An 18,032-nucleotide genomic window follows, 5' to 3' on the forward strand; every position below is an offset into this window, starting at 1 on the left:
GTGTTCCCCTAGAGCTCAGAGAGAAGCTAAGAGAGCAGTTAAACGAAATGGTCGAGAAAGGAGTCATAAGCCAAGTCACACAACCAACTGATTGGGTCAACTCAATAGTCGTGAAAGAGAAACCCAACGGAAAACTGAGAGTATGTCTAGATCCGAGAGACCTGAACAACGCACTCAAACGAGATCATTACCCTACTCCCACACTGGAAGAAATAACACCATCCCTTGCCGGAGCCAAAATCTTCAGCAAGCTCGACGCGAGCAACGGGTATTGGAACATCAAGATAGACGAAGAGTCATCTCTCCTGACCACATTTAACACACCCTTCGGACGATTCAAGTTCAACCGCCTTCCGTTCGGATTAAAGGTCAGTCAAGATGTGTTCCAGAGGAAGGTAGACGAGACATACAGAGGATGCAAAGGAGCAATAGGTATTGCAGACGACATCCAGGTATTCGGCAAAACAGAGAGAGATCATGACCTGCACCTCCACGAAGCGATGGAAAAGACCAGACAAGCTGGCATCAAGCTCAACGCAGCAAAATGCACCATCAAAGAAAGCGAGTGCACGTTCTTTGGCATGATCTACTCTGCAGATGGCGTGAAACCAGACCCCGAGAAAGTAGAAGCCATCACAAACATGGAAGAACCTCGGGACAAGAAGGAGCTAAGGAGCTTCCTAGGGCTCATACAGTACATGAGTTCATTCATTCCAAGACTTGCAGATCACACAGCAAGCATCCGTGAGCTACTCAAAGAAGATGTGGAGTACGACTGGTGTGCATCCCACACCAGAGACTTCAACAAAATCAAGCAGCTCATCAGTGAAGACATCACCCTGCAGTACTACGACAGAGAGAAACCAGTCACTCTACAGGTAGACGCCTCGATGAAGGGAGTAGGCGCAGCGCTACTACAAGAGGGTCGCCCAATAGCATTCGCCTCCAAAGCACTCACACCTGCAGAGTCGAGGTACGCAAACATCGAGAGAGAGATGTTGGCAGTAGTATACGGTTGTGAGAAATTCAAGACGTACCTATACGGAAGGCGTTTCACAATCGAGAGCGACCACAAGCCGCTAGAGCAGATTGACAGGAAGAATCTCACTAAAGCACCAGCAAGACTACAACGCCTACTACTGAGGATACAGGAGTACGACTACCACCTCAAGTACAAACCAGGCAACGAAATGCTGGTAGCAGATGCCCTGTCAAGGCTATCTCCAAGCGAGAAAGAAGAGATGGCAGGACTCAAAGTCCAGATACACCACCTTGTCAATGTGACAACCACAAAGCTGGAACAGATACAAGAAGAAACCAGCAAGGACGAGGAGCTCCAGACCCTCGCCCAGACGATCACTCGAGGTTGGCCAGAGAAGAGGAGTGAGGTACAGCCACTCATCCGAGAGTATTGGACCATCAGAGACGATATCTCGATAGAGAATGGAATACTACTAGCAGGATCGAGGATAATCATCCCCAAATCACTGCAGAAAGAAGTCCTACAAACCATACATGAAGGACACATGGGAGAAGAGAAATGCAAACTGCGAGCGAAGTCAGCAGTATACTGGGTCGGCATGTACAAGGAAATAGAGAAGATGGTACAAACCTGCCGCACATGCCAAAAATACCAGAACTCCCAACAGAAAGAAGAGATGACCCCGACAGAGACACCAAGTCGACCGTGGAAGAAAGTAGGGGCAGACCTGTTCTACCTCAACCAGGAATGGTTTCTATTAGTAGTAGACTACTACTCCAAGTTCCCGATTGTCAAGACCCTCAAGAGCTTGAAAGCTTCAACAGTAACACAAGCTTTCAAGGGGATCTTCGCAGAACAAGGAATACCTGACGAAGTGATATGCGACAATGGAACACAATTCACCTCTCAAGAGTTCCGACAAGCAGCTGAAGAGTACGGGTTCAGAATAACCACCTCCTCACCCTACTACCCAAAGGGACATGGATTAATAGAGAGGCATGTACAAACGGTAAAGAAGACCCTCACCAAGAGTCTAGAGACAGGAGAAGACCCAAACCTGGCACTCCTAACACTGCGTACAACACCACTGAGAACAGACACAAAATCGCCAGCAGAACTGCTCAATGGAAGAAGATACAAGACCAGACTACCAACAAAGGTACACCCTCCTACAGACCAAGAAGAAGTGATGGGCAAGTTAACGGCAGCACAAGAAAAGAGCAAGAAGCAGTATGACCGACAAGCACAACGACTACCAGAGCTAGTCAGAGGTCAAACCGTGCACATACAAGAGCCCATAAAGAAGACCTGGACGCCAGGCCAGATCGTCGGAAAAGCCGACACACCAAAATCATACGTTGTGGAAACCGAATCCGGCAAACAGATGCGGAGAAACCGAGTACACATCCGACCGACACCAGAGGCAACCACAACCACGTCTCCAGCAAAGAAAGAGACAACAACAACCACGACAACTGACAACGAGGCAGCTGCACAACCAACAACAACAACAACCGAGACACCAACACCAACGGTGACGACACCATGCGCAACAAAATCAACGAGGAGCAGAACCAACATCCTGCCTCCGAAACGTTACCGCTAACGGACTTGAATAAAGCGGAAAAGAGACTGTTAGTATAGTGTTAGAAAGCAGTTACCAAACACTGGGCAGAATAACCCCAAGGTTTCTGCTGGCACAACACCTTCGCTCTGACGTGCCACTAGCTTTAGGAAATGTTTCTAGATTTAGTAGAAAGTTGTTGTTACTAATAATATAAGATTTATACAGACCACTAGCAAGACCAACCATCCAACCACAAATGCCAAGACTCAAACAGAACTGTCAAGCTAGATCAACGAACATTTTGCCAAAGTCAAAACAATCATATTGAGTAGACAATCATCAAAATAGTTGTAAAGATGATACTAATGTATGTAAGGCCTCTAAGCCATGTTAAAACTTAACAAGTTGCATGAAACATATGTATACCCCTCTAACGATATACTAGATAGAGAGATAGTAGTAGAAACCAAGCAAAAAAAAAAAGAGAGCTGGACAAGAACATTGAACTATGGACAATTCATATATAGATTGAGATAATATCAGACTAGTCAGCAGAATAAGATCAAATCTGAAAAGAGAGGGATGTTATACATTGTACCAGATACTATGACCTAGACCATCAGGCAAAAGTACTATACACCACAAGGGCCTTGCCTACATAATATATGTGAACAAAGCATCATGGGACATTAGAGTTGAGAACATCTGGAGTACTTGTAGAATAAAGTTTCAAGACGACTCTCACTCCGACTGATCTATCTGCTTGAATCGAGCGTCTATGATAGCCATCCATAGACAAGAACGCACAACAGTAGGAATGGATAGTACACCAAATTATTACCTGACAGTCCGTTTATCTCAGAATGGTTAGTACACCAGACTTCTTTGCAGGCTGAATAGAGAGTAGAAATCCGCCTAAAAGGAATGTAACTGGCCAGGGGAGTTAGCCGACCATATAGTGTCCAATTTGCCTGCACGGACCCCCTATTACCGCCTAACTCCCCTGGCCAGTTACATTCCTTTCAAACCGATCTCCACTATTTATCCAGCCTACAAAGGAGTCTGGTGGAGACAACAGAATGGCTAGCTGCTACATGTTCCCTTTTCTTACTCTCCAAGCAGAAGTTGGTGGGGGAAATTGTGACCTTTCTATCATATGCTCCGTTTTCTGTCGGTACACCCCACCTAAAACTGGGCATATGATAGAAAGGTCACAATCTTCCCTACCAACTTCTGCATGGAGAGTAAGAAAAGGGAACATGTAGCAGCTAGCCATTCATTCTCCCTCTCAGAGATATGTATACATCATGTTAGGAGGTTTTTTTCATAATTAATAGAATTCTAGCCTGTATTATATTGTTAGTTTTTCAGAGGTGTTTAGATCGACAGAAACGGCAATAATGTCTTGATAGGGGTCATACGCTCAGAATGACTATTAATGTTTCCTTTTTTCTCAAATGGTCTCTACATTACATATTTGAAGGGTATTTTTCGTCAGTACCTTAATTTTCACCACTATAGTTAGTTTTTCAAAGGTGTTTAGATCGACAGAAATGACAATAATATCACGATAGGGGTCATACGCTTGACTGAATCTTATATTGAATATCTGATTAGCCGTAACGCATGAATAGCCAGCGGTGGTCACCGGGAATAGGTCATTTGTTCCCGTTTTTGCTAATCAGTGTCGTGTCAAATGTCGCCATATATATATAGTACCATTGTCGAATATCCTGTTGCTAAAACGTTTAGCTAGTTCCTCTTTGTCGTAAGAGATAAGAATTTTTATGATCTCACAAAGAATTAAGAGGAAATTTGAGATCCGTATGTAAGAAGAGAGTTTGCGTGTTTTTGTGTGCCATTCGAGCTATAGAAACAAAAAATGTCGAAAAATGCACTATGCAAAGATGACGAATATAAAACAATAACGCTTTATAGAATCACAATACAACAGATATAAAACTTGTATCTGTAACAACTGTAAAACTGCCGATGTAGGGGAGGGTTACTCTCCAAGCAGAGGTTTGGGTTTTGTCTTCAATTATTTTTGGCGTGTTTTAGGCCTTTTATCGGGCTTTCTTTTTTGCACTGGTTGGCGTAAAAAATAAAAGATACCAGTGCAAAAACAAAAAGAAAGCGTTGAAAACACACAAAAAATAAGCCAAAACCCAAACCTCTGCTTGTAGAGTATGACAGTGGTTCTGTAGAAGCTGTGCCCCCCTCCCCATGCCATTGACAGGAATATCCGTACCAGAGTAATGCTTCTAACGCGGAGATCAGTGTCGGCGGGTAACTATTGATTTAAGTCTTAGAAAGAATCGATGCCGTCTGGGGCAACCAACGGTTCGACATTTGCACCAGCGTTTATAGCAGATACATGGATTTTCTCCCTGTACTATTTACTAAAGGTTAGCCCGTTTGATATTCAGTTTTGAGAGATACGGATCCTCTTCTTACGTTGTTTACATAGATGGGCACTGATAGTACGTGTACAGAGGATACTAGTGTACCTTCACACGGTACTTAACAACCTGTCAATAGAACGGCGTTAAAGTGTATGAAGCGAGACGCTGAACATGGCAGAAGATTTGTATCCCAAAATACGAGTTATTCCAATATTTCGTCACATGCAGATGCATGTATAAAGCAGTATGTGAGAATATGAGATACGTACTATGTACGTAGACGTTATGGAAATATATCGTGAAAGTGTCAATATTTGGTTGTCTTATCGTTTCACTCAAGCCGGCGAAATAATTATTCCAGCTTATTCAAAGTTCGTTGACCTAGCAATGACTCGTATCCTTGGAATAGAGCTTGAGGCAAAAATCGTTGAAACATTTGTGGAACATTTCACTCAGGACCTGAAGCACGGAAGTCTGTTTAGTATATACAGCTGGTCACGGTATACAATAAAGACCACTCGCGCATTGCCTCGGGCATGCTACTAGTAATCTACAAATAGATCTTTTTCAAGGGTGGCCGCAAGACAGTATCAATTGACAGGGAAGTATTCAATATACCACCCGAATTTCGGAAAGCTGGTGAAAAAAATGCCAGAGTTAAAAAAAAGAAAGATCGTTAAAACACCTAAGACACGTCAAAGGAAAGCGAAGACTAAACATCTTTTTAGAAGGTAGTAACACACTAGCTTCGCAGGCACGCGGCGCGGCGGCAGCTGGCTACCTCACACCGAACGACGTGTTACACCTAACCCTTGAACATCTAACAACTCTAAACATTGTTTAGGCGTCAGCACCAAACAGGGATGGAAACTAACGTTTTCTGATCCATCCAATTTTCCCTGGCGTGTCAGGTACAGTACTATAGGCGGGGCAGCCAGGAAGTGTTGAAATTTCCAATCCCCACATCTGCTTGCGGATTATCCAGGCGTACCCGGGTCTGTGTGGGATCAATGGAAGCCTGGGTATTACGTCTTCAATCAGGGGCAGGCTGATTACTTCTAGACAGGGATTAGGACAGGCACAGACCCAGAAAACTCCTGATGCGGCAAGCACTGATCAATTCTTAACGGTACTGGGGTGTAATCATTATAAGCAAGGCGAAACATGCATGAACGTGTGAGCTAGAGATTATTTGTGCTATTTGTTTTACAAATGGAAATTCTACGTCAAAATTGTAGTGAAACGATGAAAAAACTACATTGTATTATCTGAGAGTTACTGTACATGATGTATGTTTGCATGTGTGTTTGCATGCTTTTGTGTAACTTAGGTAGCTGTATAAACTATACTTTGTGATAAGGCACGATGTCTTTGGAGGCATTTGAGTAAACCTATGAGGCTATATAGTCACTATAATCTCCTTGAGTAAACTCATAACAGGCGAAAAAGGAGGGCTATCCAAAAACCACCTTCAAAGCCACTCTCTATAGCGAATCTCTCTCATATGTCTCTAAAAGCTCCCATTGTACCGAACTGCCAGCGACTTTTTTGGGTTCCAAAAGAGGAATTCGGCGACAGACGACCTGATGCCACGGTAGCCGTGACCTCTCCGGTTGCCATGGCGACGGCTAGAAAAGGGCGCGAACAGTCGGCCCGCAGCGGGGGTTCTGGCTGAGAATGTCCCCGATTTAGCGGTGACGTCGTGCCAACTCTAGCCTCTACCAGGCTCCTTTGCAGGCTGAATAAATAGTAGAAATCGGCCTAAAAAGGACTGTAACTGGCCAGGAGAATTGGCCTGCTACAGAGAGTCCAATTTCCGTACAATTCGACATTCTATGGCCGCTGGCCAGCTACATTCCTTTTTAGGCCGATTTCTACTATTCAGCCAACAAAGGAGTCTGATGGAGACTAGTGCCAACTGTACCGGACGGGCTGCCGACGCGTCATGGGAGAATACTCCCGAATAGCTTACGTGGGAACCTCGGCAGCCAAAATAGACGTATGGCTCGTGTAGATATGAACATGGACATATATTATGAATGGTCTCTTTCGACATTTTTATATTTGGAACGAAATTTTACGACCATATGCATGTATTCATGTACGTGCACTCATGTTAATTTAATACTGGCCATGTTCATAATACATACATCATACAAAATGCACTAACAGGGGATACCATTGTATACTGTCCTCATCTATTATCTAGCAAGCAATGGTTTAGGTTTCGGCTTATTTTGGGCGCGTTTTACTTTTAGGCGTTTTTTCGGGCTCTCTTTATTGTACTGATATATATTTGTTTTTCCCACTAACTCCCTGGTAAATGGGTACTGTCTGGCCAATTTGATGCTGTCTTTGCAACCACCAGAAGAGCTGCCTTGAAATTATTAGAGTGCCTAAATGTATCCCATAATATTCTCCTCACGCGGTCTGCTGACACTCCGTAAAGTACCGCCTGGCAGAAGACAGTGTACTCATCAGAGGTAATGGCCCGTGTTTCTAATAATGTAGAAAGTAGGGCAACCTTTTAAATCTTTAACACACAATGTGTCATCCTGCGTCGGAAAGTATTACGTTTCGGGGCGTATCACTAGATTGGACGTATATCTAGCCAAGCAGATGTAGAGAGGGTAAATTATCACATTCGTGAATAGTTCCATCAGGTTGGTAAGTCACTGAATAAAGAGACTCTTTTTACAAAGCTATACTCTACAATGTGAACCAGTCAGAATTGCCATGTGAAAGGTGACAGATGGTCACCGAAACGTCGGTTGAATTAACACTTGGTTCTGTTAAAAGTGTCTCTTTTATTCAGTAAATTATCGCGTTATGTTATCTGGTTGCCTTGTCTTTGTGGCATACAAAGATACAATCCTCCTTAGAACTGGGATTTTTCCTCCCAAAAACTGCTCGTAGATAATATATTCTGCTTGTATCATGCATATGGTTGTATATTGCCCTTGAACCATCCAAGCCCTCTCACCCCTCCCCTTTTAGAATGAGTAATTTCCAACTCGCTGATAGAATTACCAGCATGAGTCTACACGCGGGGTAAGGGTCTAGGGAAGATGGAAAATCCCCAGGAGATACATCAAATAAAATCTTCCCTGTTCTACCTTACAAACACTCCTGTTAAAAGGCAGTAGAAAAATCTGCTATCTGTCAGGAAGCTATCAGATATAGGGTTCTCCCATTTTCTGGAAGTGCCTCCGAGCCATTTGCGGCTTCGCAAAGTGCGCACAATTAATGTCTGCATCGCCGTAACGTCGGGAAGTTAGATAGAATTCCTGCGGTGCGGATCGCAGTACTATCATTCATCGTTTGCTAGCACGCCTAGCTAGGTGATTTGTTATGAAAGTCACCAGGCAAGTATAGGAATGCACAAAGGGAAAGACAGAAGGACAAACAAAATGTCGTAGGTCATAGTTCGGTGAACGACACATCTTGTCTTTGGAATCGTGCCAATCGTTTAGGCGAATTGATATCATATGTTTCAGATACCTTATGATTAATTGTGGCTGTGTAAAGTAAGAAAATTATAGAAATTTACATAAAATGTTCAAAGACGAAATAAGCTGTTTGGTGTGGCTTGACTATTAGGTTTCGGTACGGTAGTTGCTCTATAACGTTCTTGCTCAAGCCGGTACACCCCATGTATTTGTTTTTGTCCGAAGCCTTATAGATGTGTACGGGTTGGCAGAGGTTGACACGTATGGTAGGAGGCCTCCATTATGTTCTATTGAAAGAAGATGGTGGGTTCGATTTCCGTTTTTCAATCCAAATCATTTGGCGGGAAAGCGCCCCAAGCCTCCAACAGAGGCTTTGAGTTGTGGATGAATTAACGACGCGGGGGTCACGGGTTCAAATCCCGGTTTGTCCGTCTAAAGCCCGACTTTGTTCCGGGTAAGAGCTTCTTGAGCGATGTTTGAAAGTGGCAGACGGTGGGGCTGAATGCCAGGGGTCACGGGTTCGGATCCCAGTCGTTCTTCCATTCATTGGTCATCATTCACTAGCTAAGGGATCTTTAAAGATCAGGACTGTGAAAGTGAAAATCTAATCAGAAAGGCGCTGCGCTGTTGGAGGTAGGGATTTCAGATTCCAGGTCTGCCGTCTTTTAATCTAAAACCATTTCTTTACGAGCACATAACGAGTACATAGCTGGAGAGAACGGGGATACACAAAAGACGTCCAACAATCACCAGAGGTCGCGGGTTCTAGTCCCGAATCATTGCATTCCGAGGGTTTACAGAAATCCATGGCGTTTTGTGTTGTTTCCTATCTTTAGTACAAACCTTCTGAATGTTTCTTGACTAACTGGTTTGTAACCTTGGGAAAACCGGTTACTGTTGTTAACAGGAGTTGATAGTGTCAAAAGCCTTTTACGAGTCATGTACAAAAAAGTAAAACCATGGCACACATAAAGCGTGCAGCTATCTTGCACTTCCATAACGTCTTGCAACTATAAAACCCCGTTCTTTGCTCCTTTACTTCAAAGAGTCTTTGCGTTTATAGTTATAGGATCAGCCTCTATGACGAATAGAACAGATTGTCGCTAAGGTACCTGTGTCCAGTAAAACGTTATAGCCGACACTATAGCTACTGGACGTTTCGCTGATTTTAACGACCAACGGTGACCTACTTCAGCCAAGGCAAGGTCTTTGCGATCACAGAGTGGCCTTTGTAAACGTCTTAATTCTCGATAGTTTTCATTTTCTAGAGAAACATTTTATGGAGGATTTGGTCATTTTCCAGCATTATATTGTTTCTAAGAATATGTATAGGTGTTTCTTTCGAACCAAAACCATTGTGTATGTGTGTGTGTGTGGGGGGGGTAATACTATTTGTACAATATTCACGTCGGGAGCTGTTACAATACTGGCAAAAAAAAACCCAGAAAAATATAAACAATTTACGAGATCTTACCCTCTCCCCTTGACCTTATGATAATGGTATATCCCTAATAACCTTGCCATTAGCTCATCCTGATTACTGTATGATTGAAGCCCCCAGGAGAATTACTGAACAACCCCTATTACTGTTCCATCCCCCTCATGGAACAACCATCGTTTTCACTAGCTGTCAATCATCGTCTGAGGTGACGTCATGTCTGAATCAAGGGGCGGGGCCCGCAATTTTCCCCTAGGTGCATCCCGACAATTGTATCCAATAGCAACCAGGTAGAAATGACCTCACCGTACATTCAATTAAGCGCGAACAATCGTGTACTAATGATATGTGTCTATGTACGGGGATAACAGACGAAGATTGTGCAGAGGACGTTGACTCATGCTATGATATGACAGCGTCAAAAGGGTATACATATATGGGGACGGGGTCAAAAAGCTCGTAAAATGAGTAACGACTGTGAAGCGTGGCGTGTCTGGTGCCATGAATACAAAATCGGCTCATATGTCTGCCTTTCTGCTGAAGTCATTATGTCTATATGTCTACGCGCTTTACTGTGTGTACTTAGGCAATCACGCGTACAATATGTACGCTTTGTGATTTTTCCTAATGGTTCTGACATTTGCTGAAATGTCTGATATGACTTTGGACGGGGGCACACAAATAAATTACATGTCTGACATTGGTCTGACAAGAATTTTAAGTGTTTTAGGGCTTGTAGTGTGCATGTGGGCTTTTCTTCTTGCAAATATGATATTTCCATTCACTACATCATAAGCAAATAATATTAATCGGATTCTCTCGAATCTAAATCACGAATAGATGTTCATATTTTCAGCTAGGCGGACCCACTTGGTTTAACCAACAATGGATTATATGTTGAGAAAAACTGGATCCTTACCAATTAAGCGCATACAATTGAGAGAGAAAAATATGCTGTAGAAATAAATGATAGCTTTCCTTTTACGTCTAAACAAATGCTTCGAGGTTCGTTCAGGTCTAGGAATGTTATAATACCAAAGCAGATAGGTTATTTTGGTGCCTGCAAAGACAGTATCACATACATTGGCCAGGCAGTATCCATTTGCCTGACAGTTACCATTTTCCACCTTGACTAGCGTAAAAAAAAATAGATAGCCAGTCAAAAGTAAGCCCAATGATTAACTTCTGCTTGGAGAATTGGGATGTTGAATATAACGGACTGCTACTCACTGCAGTACCGTAAGGATCGCTGGGGGCACTGTTTCACTGTCACTACGGTGATGCTGATAGAACTTAGCTTACGAATACTGTACTTTGCTAAAGTCAACGTGTATGCATCAAAGTAATCTTTCCCATGCCTTACTCTGCAAAACAGGCTAATTTGACAGACGACCCAGCAAAGCTGCCATAACCCAGTGGTAAATTTCGAGTAATTTAGGCCGTGAGCGATCGTCTGAAAATGGGTGCAGCTGCAATTTGCGTCAATTTCCCGCTGATTATGATTTATAACTACATTATGGAATGCATAATACATTAGTTTAATTAGGCACTGTGTCCCTCTTTACAGAGATAAAGCGCCTAACAGAATTTCAGCTACGTTGTAGATCAAATAGTTAAAGCAAACAGTACATTTTGTCCATTTACTTTAGCACATTGCATACATGTATGTGTAAGATATGTGCACAAACATAAATGCATTGTGGACTTTTTTGTTCCATGTAAATGGCCGTATTTTTATCGTTTACCTATGTAAATAGATACAAGAGTAGATTTTGAATATTTGTGCCCAGCTAGCATTTGGAATATGCACGTTCACTGGTCGTTTATTATATTTGTTCATAGACGGAAAGAAATTAGTGACTGTCCCAAAGCTAAGCCATGGTCTAGCCAATTCCCAAGCTTATACACGCACTGTGCATTGAATAATTCGGCTGCTCATTATATTTCCATCAGAACAATTATTCAATCATTGCGTGAATGCCCAATATGTACTTCAACTTCAACGAGTAATTTACCATATTACACCATGTTTGAGTGTAGTTCTTCCGACATGGTAAATAAATTACATTTATTTACCGCTCTCGTTACGAACCAGAAGCCTTTTGCAAATAATGACATCATTTTGTAAACAATGTTCTCGTTTCAATGTTGATTCTGATATTCCGTCGAGGGTTTGTTTATTCTAGTCTTCTATCATCAGGTTCTAGAGTTCTATTGGTTGTATAAGCAGCTTGAAATGTTTTGACAACAAAGTCAACTACTTGGCTCTTCTATTTCGTTAGGAACTTACCTGAAATAGTGTTCCTTTGTGATACAATAGGCATTATAATGTCCTTGAATAGCTAGACTTAACATTTGGATTGGGGTGGGAATTGGGCATTCAATACATTATTGTTCCTTAGTTGTTATTGTTGTATTATCAATCATTATAATATAATATCAGAGCTATGGCTTTTGTTATATCTCATTACTACTTACTAGTAAGCGTAACAAGCGAAACGTATACACGTGTAGATAAACGTATGGTATGATTCACTTTTCCTAACACAAGCCGACCTAGAATTTGTACTATCAAAAACACGCATTCTAACTACATACAATATACATACTATATGTATGCACATATTCGTGAGATCACTATATGAACTAAAGCATGTAGTTTAATTGTCTGACGTTCTGTATTCATCTATCACGCTATACCCACAATACCAAGGCCTGGAGCAACCTTCATTCTTTAATGATTAATCCCTGTCGATAAAAATAACTCGAATGTTTTATTACGCCGGCCAACGCTTTCTAATATTGTCTTTGTGTTCCTTATCATCATGTGATCGTTTTGGCACGCACACCCGTATTCTGAGTATGTTTAAATTATGTCTACCGATAAAAAGACAAGCAAGGCAATTTTAAATCATTATAGTTAAGGTAAAATCGATATATAAACAGTGTGTCCTTGCATAACCTTCTCTTGCCTTTTGTTCTGAATTCTTTTTCTATACCTACTTGCCAATCGCCAGTCTCCAGGGCCAAACTTACATTGTACCAGCTACATGCACCTCAAAGGCTTTTAGTAAATCAATACAGCCATTGAATTCCCTGAATAGGTACGTTTAAAATTGACTTTGGAATTGTTGTCAGTTTTACTTCGTCATCCATTTTGTCTTCCTAGACGCCGGTCAGCGTTCTTACGTCAGTACCTTCTTCTCTAGATAAGCACTTAAGAACAGTTCATGAGCATCCTTAAGTCGTTTAGGGTCGCTGGCTCTTCCATAGGGAATGTCTGAGACCCCTGTTACTGTAAATACCGTGTCCTTTTGACATCTTAAATCTCCTCCGTACCTTCCATGGTAACTCTCTCGGGTTGGGTAAGAGACTTGAACCGCGGCCAGGAATGATATTTTTTCGGCGGCCGAAGCTAAACTAAATCGTGGGTGAAATGCCAGATGTTAAACCAGGCTGTGAGAGCGGCGGTTCGGATCTGTTACAATTGTCGGGCCCCAGACGTGCCTGGGTCGGAAATCCTAACCTGCCCACCCGGTGTAGGTAAATACGCCGTATTTATTTTGGTCATTTCCTGCGAAGCGAGTGACCCGAACCCCACATCTATCTCCCTAACGATCTGACAGACCACTTTTTGCCATATTTTGCGTTCTGTCAAAATATACTCCACAAAACTTGGGTAAAACTTTTCTTGGTGAAAAGACAGTTGTGGTGTGTATATTTACGGTACTTGTATGTGTGTGTTGTGTGTACATTAGGCTAACACGTGACGTGGGTTAGCTAGTCTGGCGGCGGACGATTCGGCTAATTATCATCATAATCTTTTGCAGACGATTGGGCGGCCTGGAGCCGGGGAATGAACCATTCAGGGACACGACACAACACAGAGGCAAGCTGCACGCCCAGGGTGACTGACGGCCTGGCTATTATGTGCTGAAAATACATGAGGGAGAAGAAGGGCTGGCACACAAAGGGAATAACTCTGCATATCGTGCCGCCGGTAGTTTACCAGAGATGCAGCCCCGTTACTGAACCAGGGAGCCTCTCCGCGCTGCTTACGGGAGGAGGCGACGCATCCCACCGAAGGTTCTTCCGCGAGGCTACGATGGAAAGCGGCCCCGTCATGGCCAAGGTGGGCAGGTCGATATTCTACTACAGCGAACCCGAAATATCGGACGGCTCTCGCGCCAACTCGGCGGAGTCGCTATGCTCCGATGACTCGAGTTTATCAGCGAACGAGCCCGTGGTAGCGGGCGTCAGCACGGGAAGCCTCCCCTGTCGCGGGCACCACGGTAGGGAGAGGTTTATCGCCGTACCCGGCCCAGACGGGGTCACCTTAGCTCAACTCACTCACTCAGGCTTCCTCAAAGCCTTCCCTCAAAATCCGCTTAGCCGCAGAGGCTCGGAGGATATGCTGAGCAAAGATAAAGACTCTGACACGGAATCTTGCAACAGCGGTGGAGTAGCGCCTCCCAGTAAACGTACTAGCATTCCCAGGCGGTCGTCTACCGGGTCGTACGAGATGTCCACGGCTCGCAGAAAACTGGTGGCGGCACGACAGAAGCTGGGACGTAAGGCGACAGGATCGTTCCGAAGCACTGCGGATAAGACATCGCAGAGTGACGGTGAGTTGTGTTTGGTTTTTAATATCTGGCGGTTTGTTTTGCTGCGCTCAAGTCTCATGCTGTGCGTGTACATGTAGTAATGGATGGCAAAGGTAGACGCGGATGCTTGTCAGAAAACGGGGCTGTAAAGGAGGGCTTAAAATAGGGTAAGATCTTTCGCGATCGTGGTTTGAAGTGTAGGTTTATGACTGTCTGGCCGTTCGTCTGTGTTTGTATACAAAGGGTTCCCCATTCTCTATTGACAATCGCGCCGGTTCAATCACTGATTATTATCGACCCAGGCGATCGCCATGTCTGAAGTAGGATGACAACAAGCACCCGACCCGGATGCGAAGGTTTTCGCTATCGCTGGTCGGGATTTATATTTATTTTTTTCTCTGAAAGAAAAATCTGAAATTGGGGCCGCAGATGGCACAATAGGATTTAAGTCCAGGCACGTGGGGTTATTTGGATTAAGTGTGGATCATTAACATATCAATGGTTTTAATTCCTATGTATGACCACATTGACAGATTCCCTTGCCCCACATTCAGGCCATTTAATTTTCTGGCTGATTCATTGAAACATAATGAAAAGGAAAATTTTTTTCTGATGTATGAAACACGAGAAAAGATGAAAACGTTTGTTGTTGCCATTACGATTTTGTCCATAAGAATGAGCGTAAACAAACCACCTGCCCTCTCCTGACCACCCCCTACTAATGGTACGGCCCGGTCAACTTATCGTCTGAAAAGGGGCGCACAAGCACCTGGCGCTCCCCGTGGCTTTCCCGCCCTTTTCTTATTCAGTGCATTCAGTCGAGAAATTTCGCCGTAACTCGCCTCAACAGGCACACAAAAACCCCGCTAAGCCTGCACCGGGCTAGGAAATAATCCACAGTGTTATGTATGAAAGTCTCTGTCGACACATTCAGCCGTAACAATGGCGTTGTGTGGACAGGCGACAGGGACACGTGCCCATGAATAAATGATACGCGCGATGTCGTCCAATTTTAAATGGCGTCATAAAATCATTCAGCACTGTATCGTTGTAGTCTATCGACAGAAAGTTCCTCACTTCTTCGCTCTTTAATTAAAACTTCAGTAATAGAAGTGCCAACTCGTGCACAAGCAATTTCCCTCTTTTGAGGTACGGACCTATAATTTAGTAATAGAGTAACGGTACCGAAATGTCGTCCAATATTCAGCGACACTTCTGTTATAAAATCATTCAATACTGTATCGAGGCTATATTGACACAACATTCTTCATTTCTTCGCCCTCAATTAAAACTTCAATAATAGAACTGCTAAGTCGTGCACAAGCAATTTCCCTCTTTTTGTGAGACGGACCTCTAAAGTAACGGTACAGCAATATCGTCCAATTTCCAACAACACTTCTGTCATAAAATCGTTCAATGCCGTATTGACAGAACCGTTCTGAACGAATTGGAGGTTCCTGGTTCTTAATTAGAAGTACAAGGTCCTCCACAAGTCATTTCCTCCGTTTGGAGGCCGTACCACAGAAAGTAACGGAACCCAATATGCAGTATCCTTGGCAGTAATGAGCGAGTAACGACTTTACGACCAAAACGCAGTACGTTACCCGCGGAATACAAATGAATTTCGCGCGCACACTACACAAGCGTCAGCCGTCAACCATGAGTCACGATGAGTAATTATTACGAACAGTTATTCTCCTTTCCCGGCCATTCTGAATCACCTAATTGTACCATGATCGAGCGTTACCTCACTCGGTGTCAAATTCTCCCGTGTTTCAGTTTCGGATTGCGTTTTCCGTGGAAACACCGATGGGAGGTACGTGCATTTGCCATAAACTCTTACAAAATTTTTAAGTCTTTCCAAACGATAAACTTTACGTGTTTTGTTGCTATCCAAGCTGCAGGATTTTTATTATTATATTGTTGCTATCTATATGTGGTCTGGAGGATTTAAAACATGGAGTATAGAGCATTGAAACGCTACATTCTATATAACATTAAGTACTAAAAGTCTATGTATTATTAGTGTTACGGATGCATGCAGTCAAATGTTGAGACAATTCCATTTCACAAAACCCTCATTTCAAAAATGTTGCTGATATTTGATCTAAACTCTGCAAAGATGTATCTACTCGCCCCACAAGGATATCCAGAAAAGCCAGATTATCCTGAGTGCAGATGACATTTCCCAGCAAAACGCCAAGAGACTGAGCGCAATGGATGACACAATCACTTCTACAAACCGCCCCCTCCCCCCGGCGCCATTTCTGTCTCTACATGATTGAACGATCGCGCTTTGGTCTCCTCGTCAAACGATAAATATTAACGTCTAACTCGTGGCCTGACTTGAAGGTTATATTCCCAAGGTGTGACCATAAAAGCATGTCTTATTCTATCAGCCGCCATCGCTGTATATATCGACAGTAAGGGTCTGGCGTTTTCGAAGGTCATAGATTTTCATATCGCTTTTATGGCCTCATACCGCACAGCACGGTAGATGCATTTACGCCGAAAACATGTCTAAATTTTCCGCGCGATTCGTATTCGTTTCCTATGGGGAAAGCCTATCGCGAGGACGCAATTTCGCGGCAGTTTGCCTGAGTTCACCGCGCTGGTGCATACATTTGAGGCCAAATTAATTATCTTTGCACGAACGGGAATAAGAGATAATATTCACAGACGTGTGTTGATTTTCTAATGCTCACTTGAGAGACAGTCGCGTAAAATGCGTCCGTTACTTTTAATAATTGAAATATGATTGGGCTATAGTATACTTGCAGACTGCTAACGCATCATTTAATTTTCATCTAATGCATGACGTGCGTGTGTGACGTATTAATATTCTTCCATTCATCTGCTAACTAGCCTGGTTACCAAATCTATCTTAGCTGGCGAGTCTCTTTCGTACAAAGAACGAAAGAAACTCCACAGCTAAAGTACGGTTTGGTATAGAGGCTATCTATCTGCTAACAGCATATCTACTACTAACCAACATAACCCATTCCGCCATCTTGACTTGTGTCGTCATCATGACGTCATCCTGTCCTGTCTCACCTTACTCACCTCTCATCTCACATGTCCCACTAGACGACAGCAGTCGGTCATCCAGTATAAGACGCGGTTGGTATATATGCTTCTTAAAGCCCCCCTTCCCCCTCCCCAATTTTCTTCCAGCATGCAAACTGTATTATTTCTTAACAGTGTTGCTGAATGCAAAGCCAAATGACCACTTCTAAGTTCTAGGTATTTTTTTTTTCAGATACAAAGTACTATAGAGACTGAGTTTGAGACTTATTTTGCCACTTCTCCCTATAACACTTCACCTCTCTTTCCCTAACTTATTTTAATGCACTGTCTAGTTAACCAGTATATACCTCAACACACCATTATTCTAACGTTTTGTTTTTGTACTGAGTTCTCTTTACTAGTAAATGTTTACTTCGTGCTGGTATGGACTATATAAAAGTTCTTTTGTGACATGTCTGAATTCAAATTCCTAATAGTGCAACTTAATTGGACCGTTTTTGAGTAGAAACTTTAATATGCATGATCACCCCATCTTAGGTTTGATTAATGTCATGACAGAC

The 18,032-nt window shown here is 43.0% G+C and overlaps 2 protein-coding genes across 3 annotated transcripts in view; both read left to right on the forward strand.

Moving 5' to 3' along the window:
- Nucleotides 1-30, forward strand: part of LOC109461851 — a 2,958-nt gene extending 2,928 nt beyond the window's left edge. Inside the window, exon 2 of the mRNA XM_019758321.1 lies at nt 13-30. Coding sequence (XP_019613880.1) covers nt 13-30 — 18 coding nt within the window. The remainder of the gene's footprint in view (nt 1-12) is intronic.
- LOC109461885 overlaps nt 1-18,032 on the forward strand; it is a 49,383-nt gene that overhangs the window by 4,094 nt on the left and 27,257 nt on the right. The window contains exons 2-3 of one of the 2 annotated variants that reach the window (XM_019758355.1): nt 13,672-14,466; nt 17,533-17,565. In XM_019758355.1, coding sequence (XP_019613914.1) covers nt 13,785-14,466; nt 17,533-17,565 — 715 coding nt within the window. In that variant the 5' untranslated portion in view covers nt 13,672-13,784. The remainder of the gene's footprint in view (nt 1-13,671; nt 14,467-17,532; nt 17,566-18,032) is intronic. The other variant, XM_019758356.1, reaches the window with a different exon arrangement.

This window comes from Branchiostoma belcheri, unplaced genomic scaffold, assembly GCF_001625305.1.
Source record: "Branchiostoma belcheri isolate BF01 breed outbred unplaced genomic scaffold, Haploidv18h27 scaffold97, whole genome shotgun sequence".
Taxonomy (NCBI): domain Eukaryota; kingdom Metazoa; phylum Chordata; class Leptocardii; order Amphioxiformes; family Branchiostomatidae; genus Branchiostoma; species Branchiostoma belcheri.